Genomic DNA, 22,131 nt, shown 5'->3' on the forward strand with positions numbered 1-22,131 from the left:
AACTTTTCGTCTTCCTCATTTATTCATTCAACTGCCGTTTTCTGGAAGAACCTTCCTTCATACCTAAGAACCTTCCTTCATAAATTACAGTCTAGAGAAGTTCAAGTCCAATGTCAACAAATATCTTCTTTCGTCTTCTCAACCTCCAACCCAAGCATGGTACTAAGTACTATAGGTTCTAATACCTCTCATGTTTGGGGTTTACATAAGAAAAAAAAAAAAAAAAAAATTAGGGGGGGGGGAGGAGAGAAGAAGGGCTTGGCACAATAACATTCCTTTCAAAAATGTAACTCTCCTTACATTTTTGAAAGGAGTTAAAAACACCATCGTTCATGACAAAGCTTAAAAATATTAGTGAAAATGGTTCTTCTGCTAAGGTACAGTGTAGAGTTATGGCATTAGGGGAAAAAATTATTGAAGGAGTGGAAATAGTGTTTTCTCCATTCTGTTATTAGGTTAAAAATCAATCATTCATATTATAAATAATAGAATTTTGTGTCCTATTGCAATTAATAACATTGAAGTTAGATGTGAAAACAGGCAAGGTATCTTATTTTGGTAATTTAAATATTAGTTATATTTTCTATTTCTATTGTTTCTGTATTTTCCAACTCACTGAATATACGACCCTTCTTTGCATATTACTCCTAAGTATTTCCTGTTTAATAATAATTTTTCATGAATATGATGGTGGGTTTTTGCCTAAAGATAGGTCTCTGCTCCTGAGAATTTTTTTTGTAGCCAACTGTAGTGGTTTTCTATTGTGTTCCATCCTTGTGTTTTTGGGTCTGTATCCAAGTATGTAGTAGTAGTAGTAGTGGCATGTGATTCAAGAAAGCATGTGTATGATCTTATGCAGCATCAGCAAAAAAAAAAAAAAAAAAAACACACCATTCCCTCCAAATGCCTGCCTAGTTCCTCCTTAAATTTATTCAACCTATCAACTTCCACAACGACAGATGGAAGTTTGTTCCAGCAATTGACCACCCGCTGGCTAAAGGCAAATTTCCGCACATCTATTCTACATCTGTCTTTTCTTAATTTGAAGTTATGCCCCCTTAGGTTCGTATTCTGAACAAGTGGAAGGATCCCATCAGAATTCAGCGTGCTCAACCCATTCAAGGCCTTATACACCTCAATCAGATCACCGTGCAGGCGCCTAGTCTCTAGCCACTGCAATTTGCAGAACTTAAGCCTCTCTTGATAAGAGGATCCCTTCATTCCCCTCACCAATCTTGTTGCCCTTCTCTGTACACGCTCAAGTAAATCTACATCCTTCCTAAAATGAGGCCTCCAGACCTGTATGCAGTACTCAAGGCATGGCCTGACCATTGCCTTATACAGAGGGATAATCACCTCCTTTTCCCTGCTAGCAAAATTCCTATATATCATGACCTGCCCTGGCAGCCTGTCTACATTGCTCAGAAAACTTCATATCTGCCTGCACAATTACTCCCAGGTCTTTTTCATTTTCTACCACCTTAAGTGTAGTACCACACAGTTGGTACGTTTCTCTGGGGTTACTTCTACCCATATGCAGTACTTTGCATTTGTCATGTTCTGGGCTGCAGTGAGTTTTTTTGAGTTTGAGTTAGGAAGTCTGATGCTTTGCTTAAGACTAGCTAATTAAAACCTGATTTAAAAGCCAGTCAGAAATTCCACTAGTTTAAGATGGGCTTTCCAAAGGACGCTAAATGGCTAGGCATATATATTGATAAGGAGACAGAATTTTTAATGGAGAAATATACATCTTACATATTTAAGAAAACCAAATAATTGCAGCCATGTAATCAAAAATTAAAAACTGACCTTAACATAAATTTAAAAGTGTAAAGTGACTTCAAAGAAAACATGTATGAAATTTTCTAAACTGTTTTTGTTTACTTCTAGCTAACTTAGTTCTGGAAAAAAGGCCTTTAAAAAATTGCTCTATTCATGTACAAACCCTGCATTACCGCTTATCACATGACTAATGCTACAGCAGTACTTTCCACTCATGCAAATTACACAATAGATTAACAGTAGCCACTGGCAGAGGTGAAAGAGATTCTTGCACTGCTTCTATTGGAATGAAAAGAACCCTGAAAAACAAGATGCAGGATATTTCAGAGACTGCTGGGAGTCATTGCGGTACAAGTAAACACATGGGTTGTGTTAGGGTAGCTAAGAATAGAAATAGGTGCATGTATACTTGCGTGTACATCAATGCTAGGAGTTTAGTAAATAAATTTGATGAATTTGAGGTATTGCTCAAAACATCGAAGGCAGATATTGTTGGGATATCAGAGACGTGGTATCACACAGATATAAGGAATGCAGAACTGGAATTCGGGGAGTACAACGTCTACAGAAAGGATAGACTGGATAGGAAGGGAGGAGGGGTTATGCTATTAGTTAAGAAATACATAAAATCCAAGGAAGTGAAGCCAGTGGACATCGCTGGACAGTGCAGTGTCGAGTCAGTTTGGTGTGACATAAGCATTGGGAGATCAAAATTGAGAGTAGGAGTGTGCTATAGGCCTAATGACTCTGATGAGTATAATAAGAAACTGTACAGGGAAATAGAGTGGGCCAGTAAATCAGAGAGTCTTATAATGGGAGATTTTAATTTCCCAGATATTGACTGGAATTTGGGGGCTGGTCACTCACACACTAGCAAGGCTTTTGTGGATTTATTGGATGATTGTTTTCTACATCAGCATGTTTGGGAGGCAACTAGAGGGTGTAATACTCTTGATTTGATTATCAGCAGTGATCCTTCATGCATTAAGAATCTGCAGGTAAATGAACCACTAGGTGGCAGTGATCACAGTGTGCTGAAGTGGGATTTACACAAAGAGGTAACTACCATTAGGGGTAAAGGGAAGGGTTATTGCTTTCGTAAAGGCGACTACGATGGATTAAGACAGTATTTAAATTCTATACAGTGGGATCAACTAATGATGTTACCAACAGCAAATGCAAAATGGGAAGCAATCAAAGAACTTATCTTGGAAGCTACTAGGCTTTACATACCAACCAAGAAATATTGTTCAAGGTTTAGGCTTAAATGGATGTCAGATAAACTGATGAGGCATATGGCAGAGAAGAAACGTGCATGGGATACATACAAATTAACACATGAAACAGAAGCCTATGATAGATACAAGTTGATCTGTAACCAAGTTACAAAGGAGGTTAGGCAGGCGAAGGCAGATTACGAGAAATCTTTGGCAAGGGATGCAAAGAAAAACAGCAAAGAGTTCTTTACTTATGTAAACTCTAGAAGGAAGGGGTTGAATCAGATTGGATCACTTGATATCGATGGGTCAACTTTTGATGATCCTGCTCAGGTAGCTAACAAACTAAATGAATATTTTGCATCGATATTCACACATGAGGAGTTATTTAGTGAGGGGAAAGCCAGAGGTGTATTCAACTCTAGCAGTAAGCTAGAGAATCTTGTAATAACTGAGAGTAAAGTGGAGGAGAAATTGTTGAAGATGAACACAAGAAAGGCACCCGGGGTGGATGAGATCTATCCAGTTATATTAAAGGAGGCAGCAGAGTAAGTAAGCAAACCCTTAGCCATAATTATGAGAGCTTCCTTGGACTCAGGGGAGGTACCCACAGACTGGAGATGTGCAAATGTGACCTCAATTCACAAAAGAGGATCAAAGGCTGACACAAGTAATTATAAACCTGTGAGTTTAACTTCGTTCCAGGAAAATTAATGGAGGCACTAGTTAAAGAAGCACTACAGGATCATTTAGACAAGACTTCAGTTATAGCTCGGACACAGCATGGTTTTGTTAAGGGGAAGTCTTGCCTGATCAATTTGATTGGATGCTATGATGCAGTCACAAAGGAACTGGATGCAGGGAATAACTTTGATATTATATACTTGGATCTTAGAAAGGCTTTTGATACTGTTGCACATGGAAGACTGCTGCACATATTGGAGCAGTGTGACATTGGAGGCAAACTGCTGCTGTGGATAAAGGGGTGGCTGAGGGGGAGAAGACAGAGAGTGGTAATCAATGGACACTGCTCGTCGTGGACTAATGTTATTAGTGGAGTCCCTCAGGGCTCAGTGTTGGGTCCTTTATTGTTTTCTGTATTCATAAATGATATTGATGATGGTATATCAAGCTTAATGTCGAAGTTTGCCGACGATACAAAGGTAGGCAGGGTTGTCAAGGACACTACTGACACTATGCTGCTGCAACAGGATCTGGAAAGGTTGAGCAGATGGGCTGAGAGGTGGCAAATGAAGTTTAACATTGACAAATGTAAAGTACCACACATGGGAAACAGCAACCGAGCAACGTATCAACTCTGCAGTACTACACTGACAGTGGTGGAGAATGAAACGGACCTGGGGGTGGTTGTGCAGGCAGATATGAAGTTCTCTGAGCAGTGCAGAAGGGCTGCAAGAGTAGCTTATGGTGTATTGTCAATGATATATAGGAATTTTTCTAGCAGGGATAAGGAGGTGATTATTCCCTTGTATAAGGCAATGGTCAGGCCACACCTAGAGTACTGTATACAGGTCTGGAGGACTCATTTCAAGAAGGACGTAGAGCTGCTGGAACGAGTACAGAGAAGGGCAACAAGATTAGTGAATGGAACAAAGGGGTGCTCTTACGAAGAAAGGCTTAAGTTTTGCAAATTACAGTGTCTGGAGACTAGGCACCAGCGAGGTGATCTGATAGAGGTGTATAAAGCCTTGAATGGTTTGAGCATGCTCAATGCTGATGGGATTCTTCCTCTCGCTCAGAATAATCACCTGAGAGGGCATAAATTCCAATTGAGGAAAGACAGATGTAGGATAGACGTGCGGAAATTTGCCTTCAGCCAGCGGGTGGTTGGTTGGTGGAACAGACTTCCATCCCTTGTCGTGGAAGTTGATAGCCTAAATAAGTTTAAGGCTCAGCTGGACAGGTATTTTGAACGAACAGAGGGGTGAAGTGGAAGTGGTTTCTTTTTTCTTTGTTTTTTTTGGCTGATGCTGCATAAGCTTGCTTTCTTGCATCAAATGCCTCTACTAATGCTACTAACAACACAAAAATATAAGTAAACCTGGAATAGAGGGACCACATGGTCTTATGCACTTACCCTGTGTGTTGTAAGTGCACTTACAACATGTGGTCTTTATTTACTTTCAGCCACTATAGATTAAAAGAACTATTCAAAGGGCAATGTAAAATCTATAAAACACTTATAACCAAATACTTTCAATTCCATTTTGGTGCTGACATCCAAATGTTACCTTCCTAGCAGCATGCAATTTCATAAAACTAACACTGGGAACTCTATTTAATTACTTATAAAGTCCAAATTTAATGTTCTCTGAATGTTTTATAACAATAGCCCAATAATTATATTTTTTGAAAATATAGAACATTTCTTCTGAAAATTCTGTAACCATTCCAAGTGATACACTTAAGAAAAGGACAAAGTATTTTTCTAAGGTAAAAATAAAACCTGTAAGCATACCATTTACATGCATTTTTCTGTCGTGTCATTTGATCAACATCATCACACGTAAAGTCAACCACAGTTTCAGCAGCTTGTCTATCAAAAGTTTTCTGCAGTTCTAATCTGCAAATCAATAAAAATAAAGCAATTAATTATAATAATACAACAAAAAAGTAACACTGATAACACAAAAATTAACATAAAAACAAAATCAGAATGCAAACAAATAGCATGAATAGCACAAAAGCAAGACTTGAGGTGTGTATTCTTATGATAGGCAGAAATGAATGCTTAGTAACAAAGAAATTTCATTAATCAAAATAATGAAATGATTGAATTGAATAATAGAATGGTATACAGTGGATGCTGCTTATTGTGATCACTTTGAGATAGTTAATTGATAATAATAACTGATTAAACAAGAATGCAACTGTTCAAGCATTGCTTATTGATGCAGAGTGGAAATGTGTACAAACAAACAAATAGATAAAAAATAAATGTGGAAGTGGACAGAAAGAAAAAAATAAAAACATTAAAATCAAGCAATATAAAATACTTTAATTTCACTGTCCACTATTCATTCAAGAAAGTCATCAATAAAAATGCAACTGTCATAATGTTTCTGAAAATCCATACAAACCTTAAAAACAAATAAAATTAAAATCAAGAATTAGAAAAGGCTTAATGCTCTATTGTAAAACAGTCGTATTTATAGAAGTACAGATATGGTACTTTCTTTCATAGATAATGACCTTGACAACCATATTATTAGCTATATGGTGCAAGGAAGCCTAAGGCTTAGGCTGCACTAGCCAAAAAAAAAAAAATTTCTGAATTACCCTGAGAGAGAGAGAAGTAGAAGGGAATCACCAAGACAGAGAAGAATGATGATATCCAGCTCAGGACCTGGGTGTGCCAAGCCCATAACTCACCGGATGTGAGCCCCTCGAGTTATATGAAACGTATAGAGCAATAGCTGTAACTAGATATGCTATGTGCAGGAATTAAAGAACAAATCAGAATGTTATGTAATTACTGTACTAAACCACAATAATAAAACTGAAACACTGATTACAGCAAACAATCTTTTTTCCTATGTATTAGTATATTTGATTGGGACTTCACAAAATTGATATCACAAGGATGATAGCAATAACCATGATCGCAATAAGCAGCATGCACTGTAATTCATTTATATCATTCAAGTAATATTATCAAACAAAATCGTCAAATGATGTGCTATAATCAAAATAATCGATTATGATCTCTCAATTATGTCCATCACTAGTATATTCATTCTTAACACCATGTAAATTAATACATATAAATAAAACCAAATTCTGGTTTAATCAGAATTACCTATTTTCAGTAGCCTACTTTTTAAAAATAGACAGCAGAATTATGAAATCACCATGTCTATGTGTTATTCTTCCAATTCCATAACGTAGCAGAAGCACCTGCAGTCTCCCACTGTTGGAATGGGGTAAAAACTGAATATCTTCGTAAGATTTCTTCATGAATATCTTATGAAAATAAGACATTTAAAAAAAGAAAAAAGTGCCATAACTGTATTAAAATACAATAGACTGCACTCAAACAACATTTTTCCCCTGAGGGGATGTAATCGGTTTTTTACCCCTCACTTTTCCACAATCCCCATCTCAAATTAGGATTAGCATTAGCAGAGGCATTTAATGCAAGAAAGCAAGCTTATGCAGCATCAGCCAAAAAAAAAAAAAAAAAAAAAAACCCACTTCCACTTCACCCCTCTGTTCGTTCAAAATACCTGTCCAGCTGAGCCTTAAACTTATTTAGGCTATCAACCTCCACCACAAGGGATGGAAGTCTGTTCCACCAACCAACCACCCGCTGGTTAAAGGCAAATTTCCACACGTCTATCCTACATCTGTCTTTCCTCAATTTGAATTTATGCCCTCTCAGGTGATTTTTCTGAGCTAGAGGAAGAATCCCATCAGCATTGAGCATGCTTAAACCATTCAAGGCTTTATACACCTCTACCAGATCACCTCGCTGGTGCCTAGTCTCCAGACACTGTAATTTGCAAAACTTAAGCCTTTCTTCGTAAGAGCACCCCTTTGTTCCATTCACTAATCTTGTTGCCCTTCTCTGTACTCGTTCCAGCAGCTCTACATCCTTCTTGAAATGAGGTCTCCAGACCTGTATACAGTACTCTAGGTGTGGCCTGACCATCGCCTTATACAATGGAATAATCACCTCCTTATCCCTGCTGGAAAAATTCCTGTATATCATTGACAATACTCCATGAGCTACTCTTGCAGCCCATCTGCACTGCTCAGAGAACTTCATATCTGCCTGCACAACCACCCCCAAGTCCCTTTCATTCTCTACCACTGTCAGTGTAGTACCACAGAGTTGATACGTTGCTCTGGGGTTGCTGTTTCCCATGTGTAGTACTTTACATTTATCAATGTTAAACTTCATTTGCCACCTCTCAGCCCATCTGCTCAACCTTTCCAGATCCTGTTGCAGCAGCATAGTGTCAGTAGTGTCCTTGACAACCCTGCCAACCTTTGTATCGTCTGCAAACTTGGACATTAAGCCCGATATACCATCATCAATATCATTTATAAATACAGAAAACAATAATGGACCCAACACTGAGCCCTGAGGGACTCCACTAATAACATCAGTCCACGATGAGCAGTGTCATTTGATTACCACTCTCTGTCTTCTCCCCCTCAACCACCCCTTTATCCATAGCAGCAATTTGCCTCCAATGTCACACTGCTCCAATTTGTGTAGCAGTCTTCCATGTGCAACAGTATCAAAAGCCTTTCTAAGATCCAAGTATATAATATCAAAGTTATTCCCTGCATCCAGTTCTTTTGTGACTGCACCATAGTATCCAATCAAGTTAGTCAGGCAAGACTTCCCCTTAACAAAACCATGCTGTGTCTGAGCTATAACTGAAGTCTTGTCTAAATGATCCTGCAGTGCTTCTTTAACCAGTGCCTCCATTAATTTTCCTGGAACAGAAGTTAAGCTCACAGGTCTATAATTACTTGTGTCAGCCTTTGATCCTCCTTTGGGAATTGGGGTCACATTTGCACATTTCCAGTCTATGGGTACCTCCCCTGAGTCCAAGGAAGCTCTCATAATTATGGCTAAGGGTTTGCTTACTTCCTTTGCTGCCTCCTTTAATATAACTGGATAGATCCCATCCACCCCGGGTGCCTTTCTTGTGTTTATCTTCAACACTTTCTCCTCCACTTTACTCCCAGTTATTTCAAGATTCTGTAGCTTACTGCTAGAGTTGAATACACCTCTGGCATTCCCCTCGCTGAATAACTCCTCATGTGTGAATGTCGATGCAAAATATTCATTTAGTTTGTTAGCTACCTGAGCAGGATCATCAACACTTGATCCATCAATATCAAGTGGACCAATTTGATTCATCCCCTTCCTTCTAGAGTTTACATAAGTAAAGAACTCTTTGCTGTTTTTCTTTGCATCCCTTGCCAAGGATTTCTCGTAATCTGCCTTCGCCTGCCTAACCTCCTTTGTAACTTGGTTGCATATCAACTTGTATCTATCATAGGCTTCTGTGTCATGTGTTAATTTGTATGTATCCCATGCATTTTTCTTCTCTGCCATATGCCTCATTACTTCATCTGACATCCATTTTGGCCTAAACCTTGAACAATATTTCTTAGTTGGTATGTAAAGCCTAGTAGCTTCCAAGATAAGTTCTTTGAATGCTTCCCATTTTGAATTTGCTGTTGGTAACATCATCAGTTGGTCCCACTGTATAGAATTTAAATACTGTCTCAGTCCATCGTAGTCGCCTTTACGGAAGCAATAACCCTTCCCTTTACCCCTAATGGTAGTTACCTCTTTGAGTAAATCCCACTTCAGCACACTGTGATCACTGCCACCTAGTGGTTCATTTATCTGCAGATTCTTAATGCATGAAGAATCACTGCTGATAATCAGCTCAAGAGTATTACTCCCTCTAGTTGCCTCCCGAACATGCTGATGTAGAAAACAATCATCCAATAAATCCACAAAAGTCCTGCTAGTGTGTGAGTAACCAGCCCCCAAATTCCAGTCAATATCTGGGAAATTAAAATCTCCCATTATAAGACACTCTGATTTACTGGCCCACTCTATTTCCCTGTACAGTTCCTTATTATACTCATCAGAGTCATTAGGCCTATAGCACACTCCTACTCTCAATTTTGATCTCCTAATGTTTATGTCACACCAAACTGACTCCACACTGCACTGTCCAGCGATGTCGACTGGCTTCACTTCCTTGGTTTTTAGGTGTTTCTTAACTAATAACATAACCCCTCCTCCCTTCCTATCCTGTCTATCCTTTCTGTAGACGTACTCCCCAAATTGCAGTTCTGCATCCCTTATATCTGTGTGACACCACGTCTCTGATATCCCAACAATATCTGCCTTCGATGTTTTGAGCAATACCTCAAGTTCATCAAATTTATTTACTAAACTCCTAGCATTGGTGTACACGCAAGTATACCTGCACCTGTTTCTATTCTTAGCTACCCTAACACAACCCATGTGTTTACTTGTACCGCAATGGCTCCCAGCAGTCTCTGAAATACCATGCATCTTGTTTTTCAGGCTTCTGCTCATTCTAATAGAAGCAGTGCAAGAATCTCTTTCACCTCTGCCAGTGGCTACTGTCAATCTATTGGTCTTTGTCTCCCCCCAAGCTAGCAGTTTTCCGACCCACCTAACACTGCCTCGATAGCATCAGCAAATATTCTTGCACCCTTTCTATTTAAGTGTATTGCATCCCTGTAGAAGCAATCTCTCCTGTTAACAAGTACAGTCCAGGCTGAAAAAAATTCTACCCCTTGAGCCTTGCACAATCTTTCCAGGGCCGAATTGATCGACAAGGCTCTCATCATATACTCCCTCCTATCGTGTCTGGGCAGAATTGCAGACACTTTCAAATTCAACCCTAATTCTCGGCTTTTGTTCAACAGTGACCTGTACTTGTTAAGTAATTCTGCCGGTCTCCTACTCTCTAATAACGTGTACAACTATATCACCTTTTGTGCCCTTAAAAGATGATATTCGCTCTACAACGTCATCAACCTTTGCCCCTGGCAGACATACCCTGGTCCTGTTCCACCTATCTTTTTTACAAAGCATGTTCCCCGTTTCCCTGACAATAGAGTCACCAACAACTACTAGTTCCTTCGGGACCAGCGCATTCTGCCTTAGGGGTTGTCTCTGTGTCACGCGATGCCCAAGTGCAAGCTCTGGCGTTGATGTGGGCAGCTGAGAGCTTGATGGGCCCCTCAATTTAGTTTCTTCGAGGGCATCCACCCTGTCCTTCAAGCTCTCATATAGGCCCACAAGAACGCCGAGTTGTTGCCTGATATCGATACACTCCTTGCATCGCGCACACACAAAGACATCCCCCTTGGCAGTATCATGTCCCGTACCCAATTGCTCTGCAAACATCAAGCAAACAGTGCATTTTATAAGGCTGTGAGTCAGAAGACAACTGCCACCCTCAGTTCTGCTCTGAGCCACAGCACTTCCATTAGCTTGAGCCTTTTGCTTTGCTGCTCTGGTCTGAGTCACGATTCTATTAATTTATTAATTAATTATGTTATGTTATTAATTATATTACGTTTGTAATCTAAGTCGTTATACGTATTTATTTAAACGTACAATTTTACTGCTAACGAAGTTCAACTAACGCTATCTAGTACGGTATATAACCTACGGTATATCTAGTACGGTATCACAATGGCGGGAAAGTTACTAACGGTAACGGTAGTTACGAACACGTGGAAACCCTTACCGATACTTTTACAAGGCCGAGTAAAGAATAAATACACCAAATTAATCAAAAAATCACAAAATAATGTTATACTACTAAATTTAAATCAAAAGTTTTAGAAAAACAATAATTTCAAATCAATAAATAAGAAAAATCCACTTAGCGGCTTTGAACACGACCGTCATCACTAGTAGCCTCGTCAGCATGCCATTGTTTATAATCGACTCCAATCAAATTTATAGTACAAGTGAGGGAATCTTACAGTACTTTAATAGTTTTATTGGGAGAAACCTAACATGAGTTTAAAGCATATACAAGTTTTATTTATAACCTATAAATGGATAAAAATTAAATTATACTGGCACTGTAAAGTTATGGTTGGTTTCCACCTGTCACATTTTCTCATTAGATTGACTTTCAAACAAATTTGGAGTGTTACTGCAACTGATATACAATCACTGGACAGTTCTGCTCCCTCAGATCATCGATGCCACTAGGACTTGGTCATAGTTCCAACTTAACTTAAGTTTTTAATATCTTTGTAAGATTCATCTGAACAAGAGATTCTTCTATGCATTTAAAAATTTGAGACACTGACAGGGGAGCAATTTTGAAGCCAACTGGGTTCTGTTGTTGTTTTGGTTTTTAGGAACATTAGCAACTAAGGCCATATTGCTCCAGGATATGCGGTGGTCATTCCCTGACCTTTCCGCATCTTCCGTATGTGGTGGTGACAGGCTCGAACCACGGTCTAATCAAGAAGCATGTGATACGCACTACTGCTCCTTCCCACCTGGCTACAGAGGCGCCACCAACTGGGTTCTCATCAGTCAAGCAGGTGGCCTCTATTAGTGAACACATGCCAAATTGTGCATAATTTACTTTGCCTAGGTCAGCAGTCAAGCTGGGGATGGAAGAATACTTTCATTTAAACACATAACTTGGCTGCTTTATGAATATATGTTTGGCCTTTGCTGAGATAGACCATATTGAACTTCTGTCTTGGTTAATAAAAAATGTTAACTTAAAAATTAAGACATTTTAACCCCCCCACTTCCTTTTTTTGAAGACAGTTCCTCCAGTAATTTAGAAGTTGAATACCTCTAATCTAACCCAAATAAGTAATTTTCCTGCAGAAAAAATGTTTGATCTCTTCATAAATGCTGCCAACTCTTATTTTCATGCATGGAAATCTACAATCACGTTCAATCATCTTTGTGTATCTCTTGCAAAAATTCTAACCCCCCAAACTAGACTGCTTTAATGCTTTGTACAGGAACCCCCCCCCCCCAACTTTCTTAACATTATTCTCATTCCTGAGTGTATTAATCTCTTTCTGCAGCATCTGTTACCATTCTGTCCTACTACCTTAATTTCTGATACTTCTAAATGGCTTGCTTGCATTTTCACCAACACAGTTTCAAAAATAACCCATAATAAAAAAAATAAGAAACTTTTTTAAACTGTCACTCAAGTTTCAGTACCCCCAGAATGAAAATATGTATCTGTATTTGCATCACCTATACTAAAGCATCGACAAATTTCTTTTGAAACCACTGGTTAGGCAAATTTTTGTTTCTAGACCAGCATCAATTCACTATGGTAGGTTCAACTGAAACATGTCTTTAACTCATTTACAGGATTTGTATCATGACAGAAAAGGAGAATCTACACCGCTTCTTCCTTGATATCACTGCTGCCTTTGACTGACTTGCTGTCAGTCCAATGATATCTCTGCTCCAGAACAATTACTGCAGCTCAGGATCATGCTGAAAGTGGCTCAACAATTACTTTGACTGTACTCTTATCTCGTATTTGGAATATTAGCTTAGCAGTGCCCCAAGGAGGAGCCCCCTTGGCTTCATTTTTTTCAGCCATACTCTTTCCTTTTCTTTCAAGTCACTCAAACTTCAGCTCTTATTCTGATGAGATTTTCCTGACTTTTCCAGCCTTTTCTGGCAATGTCAGCCTTTTCAAATTCATCATATAGGGCTCAACAACTGACTGATGATTCCTGGATTATATTGAACTTTTTAGTTTGAATATCAACCCCTCAGGGACCAAGTACCTGCCATTTGCTCCTTTCATAAACTCCTCCTTCCTATAAGTTACAATCTAAATTAATATAAATTAATCTATCCAATATAAATTAATTTCCCCTGTAAAAAAGATTACATTTTTAGGAGTACATCTGGATTCCAAACTTCTCTTCTCAGTCCACTGCACAAAGCTTCAGTCTACCATTCTAACAGAATTTTGGTTTATGAAGTGCAACCATACTTTTATTCATAATCTGAACATAATACAGAAATATTTACCTTCTATATCCTACCTCACTTCCTCTATGTATCACTAATCTGGTTTTTCAACATGAAATCCACCCTTCAGCCCATCATGTCAGGTGAATATTTTCTCAACAGATGGTTAAATAAAGCTTAAATATCCTATTTTCCAACTGTACTAACAAATTGAAATAATGCCTGTTACTGTTAAAGTGATGTTACTGGCAACACATCCCTTCCTTAAAACCTGGAGCTTTCTTCAGTGGCAAATTCCAACCAAGACTACCAGTCACTCTGATTTTTTTCAGCCTAAACTCTCCAGAATAAACAGATTTGATTCTTCATTCATCAACAACTCTGTCAAGTCAGCCACCTGCTTTGATTTTGAACCTAATGTCTGGACTCTAAACAAGGTATACAAGTATTTCAGATTCTCTCACATCAAACTTTGAACTGCTCTTCTGTAGACTTGTTATATTTCTATTTTATTCCTTTGCTAAAGCCACATTTACCTATTTAATATGGTGTCATTATCACTTAGTTTATGTAAACCCCCTTTACCTTGGCTGTAATGGGGTATTGCCCTTACTTTATCAAATGGCAATAAATGATTTTATATATGTTAAAGCTGTGATTACCCAAAACAGATAACATTAAGATCTATAATCAAGAGGAAGGAGGTGCCAACTTTGAGATAATGAAAAAGTAAAAAAAAAAAAAAAAAAAAAAATCTAAATTCCCCTACTCCAAACTCTCCTGTAAGGAGATGCTTTCATCTTTGTGTTTCACCAGTTTCGTTCTAATATTTTCTAAGAGAAGACTTACTGATAGATCTCAGTGTATAACTGAAACACCAGCAACCTCTTTCCAGTATAGCCCGGATCTTCGTAACCCAGTGTCAGGAAGACGGACAAGCATGCAGTCAGTCTTATAGTATGTAATTCCAGCCAAAAACAAAATCTCTACTTTTGAATCACTCAGACAAAACAGAATGTATACATGCAGCCACAGTAATCCCCATAGGAAGCCTTACAAAGATGTGATGTGGGACATGTGGATGATCTTATTGACACAGTAGTTATAATTTATAAATTAAGTTAAAAAAAAACCCTGTGTAGGCAAAGTAAGATTTTAGGTGCACTCGGAATCATACAAATTTCAATCAAAAATTTATGGCGAGAAGAGCATAAGAAAACACTAAAGAAAAAACATACCGTAAGAAAACACTAAACAAGATTGTTCATACACACTGGGTTCTGGATTTTCCCCAACAATTAGACCCTGTGGTATGGACGGATTCTATAAGAAGACTTGATTTGGACACCAACACAAAGTGACTGACAGTAATCTAATCAACAATAGATACAATGAACGATATATAATTCACATGCAAAACTGGAGGAAAAAACAATTTTAAAATTGTCACAAAAAACAGTTGGCAACTGGTGTTGATCCTTTATAGTTTTCCCCCATCATATTCTATTCCAGTAACCTCCACAAGCACATTATTCTATTCTACCCAAATTAACAATAACAAATCTCTTACTGATGACTCACATCATCCAAAGTCCACAAAGAAGCCTGAGCTTGCCATTTTTTACATCAACTTGTAACCATTCTTTGATAGTACAAAGGGTACTAGGAAAGTTTTGCAATAAGACACAACAATGAATCACAGGAAGCTGCTTGTTGCTGCATGTTGAGACATGTTCATACGTGCATAGTAGCCACTGCACCAAGTCGATGGGCTCAGTTATTCATTAGTAGTGAGAGTGTAAAGTGCTTGCGATGGCATCTTGGTCACGAAATGAGATAAGGACAGTTTTTTGGTATAATTTCGTGCGTGGTTTAACCATAGACCGGTGCTTAGAAGAAATGACTCTTGCACTAGATGATGATTGTCCACATCGTACAACGATATTCAGGTGGTATAGAGAATTCCAAAGGGGAAATTTCACTCTGGAGGATTCTGAGAGACCGGGAAAACCACGAACGTCAGTTACGGAGGAAAATGTTACTGCTGTGAGGAAAATGCTTGACGAAAACAGGCGAGTGACCTACCAACAGATAGAGGATACTTTGGGCCTAAATGCACCAGCAATTCGTTCGATTCTGCAAGATCATTTGCACGTGAAGAAACTTTGTTCTCTCTGGGTGCCGCATCAACTGACTGAAGAGCAGATGACACGACGTGTGACTTGGTGCCGGGAGATGTTAAAAAAGTTTGATAAGGGACAATCTCAGTATGTGAACAACATCGTCACAGGTGACGAGACTTGGCTGTACTATTACGATCTGCCGACCAAGGCTCAAAACAAAGTTTGGGTCTTGATGATGATGACGACACACCCGTAATTGTCAGAAAATCCCGATCTGTAAAGAAGAAAATGATAGCTGTATTTTTCAAATCGAGTGGAATTGTGGAACGTGTTGTTTTGGACATGCAGAAGACAGTCACAGCTAAGTGGTATACTGAACAATGACTGCCTAAAGTCATTGAATCTATGAAGAACCTGCGGCCAAAGTCAAGAATGGACACCTGGTACCTCCATCACGAAAATGCTCCAGCTCACCGCGCCAAAGCCTGCACCGAATATTTGACCATGACAGGACTGAAACTTCTCGAGCACCCTCCCTACAGTCCAGACCTTGCTCCCTGCGACTTTGCACTGTTCCCGCATGTGAAAACGAAGCTAAAAGGGGGGCGGTTTTCCAGTGATGAGGACCTTCTACAGGCTTGGGACAACGAGTGTGCTTTACTCCCTAGTGAAACTTGGCAGAACTGGTTTAAAGATTGGTTTCGGAGGATGGAGAGGTGTATTGAATGTAGAGGAAATTACTTTGAAAAAATTAAATAAACAAAGCTGTATTGCAAAACTTTCCTAGTACCCTTTGTATAAGGTGTTTCTGGCCTTCTCACAATGCTAGAAAGGTACTATAAAATTAAGGGTGATGTGATAAGCTTTTCTAAGATCCTTCCTGCAATACAGCTGAATGCATATGACAGTTTAAAACAAAAAAACAAAAACAGCTGATTGCAAAGTCCCTTAACTATGGAATAGTAAAAGGAGGAGTCATTTAGGCTTCTCTTTCTAGTCCCAGAAGAGGTTTGGGCCTTGACAAGTGAGTTTTCTGATAGGACCTGGCTCCGCAATGTGAAATTTTTCATGAAATTTTGAAAATTCATAAATTTTGTCATCATCATCATCATCCATTTTCAATTCACTGCAGGATGAAGGCCCCTCCAGCAACTTTCCAGTTCCTTCTGTTTTGAGCACTGGCCATCCATTTACTATCGAAAAACTCATGAATTTCATCTATCCATCTCCGCCTTTGTCTTCCAGGTTTTCTTCTAGCTCCTCTTAGGTACCATTCTGTTATTTTCTTAGTCCATCTGTCATCATGTCTTCGAGCTATGTGTCCTGCCCAAGACCATTTTAGTTCTTTAGTTTTGATAAGAATGTCCTTTACTTGAGTTTGCTGCCTAATCCATGTGTTTCTCTTTTTATCTAACAGTCTGATTCCCAATATAATTCGTTCCATTCTTTTGGTGAATGCCCAAGTTTCATTTCCATAAGTCATGGTGGGGAGTATACATTGGTTCATTATTTTACGTTTCAGACAAACTGGGATATTGCTCTTCAGTATGTGACTATATTTCCTGAATGCTATCCATCCAAAATTTATTCTTCTCTTGACTTCCAGCCATTTATCATTATTACAGCTAATAACTTGTCCCAGATAAGTATATGACTCCACCTTTTCAATTACTGCTCCTTCAATCATTATTTCCCTTTCTGTGGCATACTTGTTCATCATTACTTTTGTTTTAGCCATATTCATCTTTAGTCCAAAATCCTTACTAACTCTGCACAACTGATTAAGATTTTCCTATAATTCTTTGGGATCGTGGCTTATGACCACAATGTCATCTGCAAATCGTAAATGGTTTAGGTGCTCTCCATTCACATTGACTCCTTTCTGCGACCAATCTAATCTTCTGAAAGCTTCCTCAAGGGCAGCAGTAAACAGCTTCGGAGATATTGTGTCTCCTTGTCGAACCCTTTCTCGATTTTAAATTTCCTACTGTCTTTGTCTAGTCTAATAAAGGAGGTAGCACTCTCGTATATTTTCTTCAAAATCATAATATATGGGGTATCTATGCCTTGTCTTTCCAGTGCCCGAAACATTGCCTTATGCTGTATGGAGTCAAATGCCTTTTCATAATCCACAAATGCCAGGCATAATGGTGTTTTATATTCTTTGCTTTCTCCATTAGCTGTGATATTACGTGAAGGTGATCCATAGTTGAGAATCCTGTCCTAAAGCCAGCTTGCTCTTTCGGTTGAGTCTCATCAAGTATTCTTTCTAATCTGTTAGTAATGACCCTTGTGAACAACTTGTAGATATGGGATAACAAGCTAATTGGTCTATAATTTCCAATTTCTGATTTATCTCCTTTCTTATGCAGCAAAACTATGATTGCATTATTCCACTCCTTAGGCGTCACACCTTTTCTAATGCACTTTGTGAAGAGCCTTGCCAGTTTTTGTGTTATGTCTCTTCCTCGAAATTTTAACAACTCTACAGTAACTTCATCTTCCCCCCCGGGGCTTTCTGATCCTTCATTTTCTTCAATGCATGTTCTACCTCATCAGGAAGAATATCGGATATGTCGTATGTGTTGCTACTTTGCAATCCATCTTCCCCACTGCTGGCATCATTTCCTTGCTCCTTGTATAATTCTCTATAGTAGTCTTCTGCTATTTGAATTATGCCTTCTCTGCTGTGCCCCCCCACCCTCCCACAAAGTTGTTTCATACTGACTTTTGAAAATATCAGATTTTAATAATATTTGATTTTTATATGTTGCTGTCCTGTGTTTTACATATTTTCCTCAGAATTTAGCAATATTATTAATATTATGTAATAATTGGTAGATTTTCATGTTAAATTATTAAATGTAGATAACAAAAATGCATAATTAGTTGTAAGGAACTGGTCTTGCAGCCCAATTATCTGCTTGCCAAGACCACTCATACAGCATGCAACCTTCGACAGTTTATCTGTTTTGGCCTTGAGCCTAAAAATATTGGATGCTCCTGGCCTACGTGATTGTGTATGGAAAAAAAAAATAAATAAATAAAATAAGATGTCAATTTCTCCAATTTTGGTCCAATTTCAGTGAAATTTGGGAAATCTCAACACCATTATAAAATAGCTAAATATAAAATTTCATCCATCGAGAGTAGAATAGCTTAGAATAGTTTATAATTACTGCGTAGTTCTATTTTTAAAAGTATAGAGCAGGACATTTTTAAATGTAACTCATCAGTGCTCTATTGAATATAATTTGATATTTTTGTGATTTAAATTTTATTTAAAGGTAAATATGGTTTCAAGAAGAAAGGCAAGCATACCATGTCTCAGCATGTCATGAATTCACTTGCAGGTCACAGCCTTTTCACTTGTATTTAGTATAGCAAAACTTCTCTAAGGAGTGTGATGACTTGAAATAAGAACTGTGTACTGTTAGATAAGACTAAGTCTGAGACAACAAGTTAATACTCTAGAGTAAAACCAACTAATGGAAGCTCAACAGAAACTTAAATGTTTAATGCTATGCTTAGAGATGCTCTTCAAGTCCAGTCAGAGAACTAGATCATCTGGAACAGAATGTTTTGGTTCCACAACAGGTAGTCTTACTGGTAAAAATCAATTTTAGGAGAAACTAGGAATGCATTCTATAAAAAGGAAAAATGGAAAAGACTCAAGAGTATGTCCCCTTATTTGTCTTCTAGACATATTTATTTTCCTTCCTAGGTTCTTCGTTCTTGATTAAAGGATACAATAAAGCCTGAGTGGGTTGCAAATTTACAACCTATCCAGACTTTATTACAATATTTTGGTTCTTTACATTGAGACAGGTATGCTGGTGTCTCAACTGCACCATAACCTTTGTTTCACCTACCAGAAAGTTTATTACTATCTTTCTATATAATCATTCAGCTCTTATATCTTATGTGTATAACTTACTACATGGTGCATAGAGCACTATTAATTAAGTAAAAATTCTGGCCCATCAAACATTACTAAAATTAAATTTTCTGCATAATTCTCAATAGAATTGTTGATTTTGTTATTAAGTACCTACCTACTTAAGCATTTCTATTAATTGCATGTGCACCACAGAAGTATTTCTACAAAAATATTTGTGCAGAATATTTTTGTAGATTGGTGAATGGGTGTGTTCACAAATTCATAGAGATGGCATATTTGAACAACTTTTAGTAACTTCACCAAACTTATCAAACAATTACCTCCAACTCTAAACAAAACAGTAACATATACTACTTGTTCTTCCCCAACAGCAGTGCAGCAAAAGCCTATAGCTTCCTTGCACTCTATGGCTATTACTATATAACATACCCTTTTTCTGAATAATGATTAACTGGATTATAATGTAAATAGTGTTCTACATCTTTATAAACTAGCTTCCTCTTCTTACTAATACAAGGATCACCAACTTCTACATCCTGGTTAAATAAGATAGTGGGAAATGAATTCTGCAATAAAACAGAATTATTGAAATATCAAAAATACATAACACAATGAAAAATTAGTGAAACTAAAGGGGATTCAAATTACAGACTAAAATGAAAATATTTTATCAAAAAACATATTTACAGTGATGATTTTAACAGAAAATTAATGATTATAATAATCATATGAATATATTGCCATTTTGTAATATAACAGCCATACTTTTCTTACATTTTTTTTTTCAGTCAGAGAGAATGAAAAGTCATCATAACTACAAAGGTTGTTAAGTAATAAGATAAACATACATAAATATGATATACAGTAAACCTCCGCTTTTTGCGGGGGTTACGTTCCTGAGAAATGCCACGAATGCTGAGTTATGACACCCATAGTAATAAAAGGGTTCCATTCCAAAGTATGAAATATATAATAAAAACTAGTCTAAAATTTTGTCTGTATGTATTATATATGTATTTACCTATATAATATGACTATGTACATAGACAAACGTAGACAGTACATAGTGAAATACCAGCATAAGGCATCGAAATGAAAATAAGAAACAATTTAATATTAAATGTAATATTTATTAGAAATTTTAAACAAACCTTTCGAAACATATCAAGAACATGGGTTGCTGGGCGAAAAATAACTCTTAATCGAAGTTTGCTTCTTCATTTTTTTATTGAGCTCCTTTTGAATTTCCACGTAAGGCAAGAGTAATTGTTCTAGGTCTCATTTAAACTTGATGATTCTTTCCAAATTAGGATCCGTTTCCACCACCTTTTCTGAAAGTTGTATGGAGAGGCTAAAGATTTCCTTTAATGATTTGCTATTGAATTCTGGTCTAACAACATTTAGATCTTCCTCCTCAGGATAATTTTGGTTTTTATTTGACCATGTTACTAATTCATCCAACTCTTCTATTGTAAGTTCATCTGCATAAGTCTCAATAAGTTCCTGAATGTCTGTTGCATCGATGTTTTCAAAGCCCCCGCCTTCTATTACTTGTGCGATTTCTACAATATCGGCAACCAGTTCATTGACATTCGGGATTGTTTTAACAACAACTACTTCTGGCCACAATTTTCACCAAAATGCGTTAATTGTAGATGCACTTATCTCATCAACTGATGCCTTGATGTTGATCAGGCAATCTGCAATGTTATAATTTTTCCAACTCTGACTTAGAGTTAAGTCTGACTCCCGTTCCATTTTTTTCAACATAGTAGGACTTAAATGCAGAAATCACACCTTAATCTAGCGGTTGTAAAAGCGATGTGGTGTTGGGTGGCAAAAACACAATTTCAACATTTGGATGGTCGAATTCTAGACTGCTCGGATGTCCTGGCGCATTATCAATAAGAAGCAGAACTTTGAAAGACAAAGATTTTGAAGTTAAGTAACTTTCCACCTATTGCACAAAGCTATCATTAAACCACTCTCTCTAAAAAGTGTAGTTGTTACCCAGCCTTTATGGGATTTCCATTAAACTGGAAGATGACCTTTATTCTGCGATCCTTCAAAGCACGTGAATTCTGCGATTTATACACGAGCATCGGTATGATCATGTGTCCACTAGCGGTTGCACAAAACAAAAGAGTAAGCCTATCTTTGGAAGCTTTGAATCCAGGAGCAGATTTGTGTTAAGTAAGTTCTGGCTGGAATTCTCTTCCAAAACAACCCAGTTTAGTCTACATTGAACACCTGTTCAGGAACATATCCTTTCGTCCGTAATTAATTTTTTTAGTTCAGTCGGGAAAATTTCTGCAGCCACGAAATCCGCTGATGCAGACTAGCCTACAAGTTTCACGTTATGAAGGCCATATCGATTTTTAAATCTTTCAAACCAGCCTTGGCATGGCTAAAAAACTTATCCTGCCAGTGCTATCACCAGTTTTGGCTATAGTGTTGATAAAGGTGTTTTGCCTTTTCACGAATGATGAGTGAACGTACCGTGATTTTATTTTGAGTTCGGTCTATCCACAGATTTAAAGCCTTTTCCATTTTTTCTAATTTAACATCACGAGTTACAGAGCA

General features: G+C 37.8%; 1 protein-coding gene across 1 annotated transcript in view; it reads right to left on the bottom strand.

Annotated features, from left to right (window-relative positions):
• The window catches only part of LOC150084448 (ATP-dependent RNA helicase DDX54), a 366,530-nt gene that overhangs the window by 64,196 nt on the left and 280,203 nt on the right, over positions 1-22,131 (bottom strand). Inside the window, exons 14-15 of the mRNA XM_090376237.1 lie at positions 19,978-20,114; positions 5,479-5,583 (exon numbers count right to left, since the gene is read on the bottom strand). Coding sequence (XP_090232363.1) covers positions 5,479-5,583; positions 19,978-20,114 — 242 coding nt within the window. The remainder of the gene's footprint in view (positions 1-5,478; positions 5,584-19,977; positions 20,115-22,131) is intronic.

Source organism: Mastigoproctus giganteus, chromosome 6 (genome assembly GCF_048544385.1).
Source record: "Mastigoproctus giganteus isolate SK-2022 chromosome 6, ASM4854438v1, whole genome shotgun sequence".
Taxonomy (NCBI): Eukaryota; Metazoa; Arthropoda; class Arachnida; order Uropygi; family Thelyphonidae; genus Mastigoproctus; species Mastigoproctus giganteus.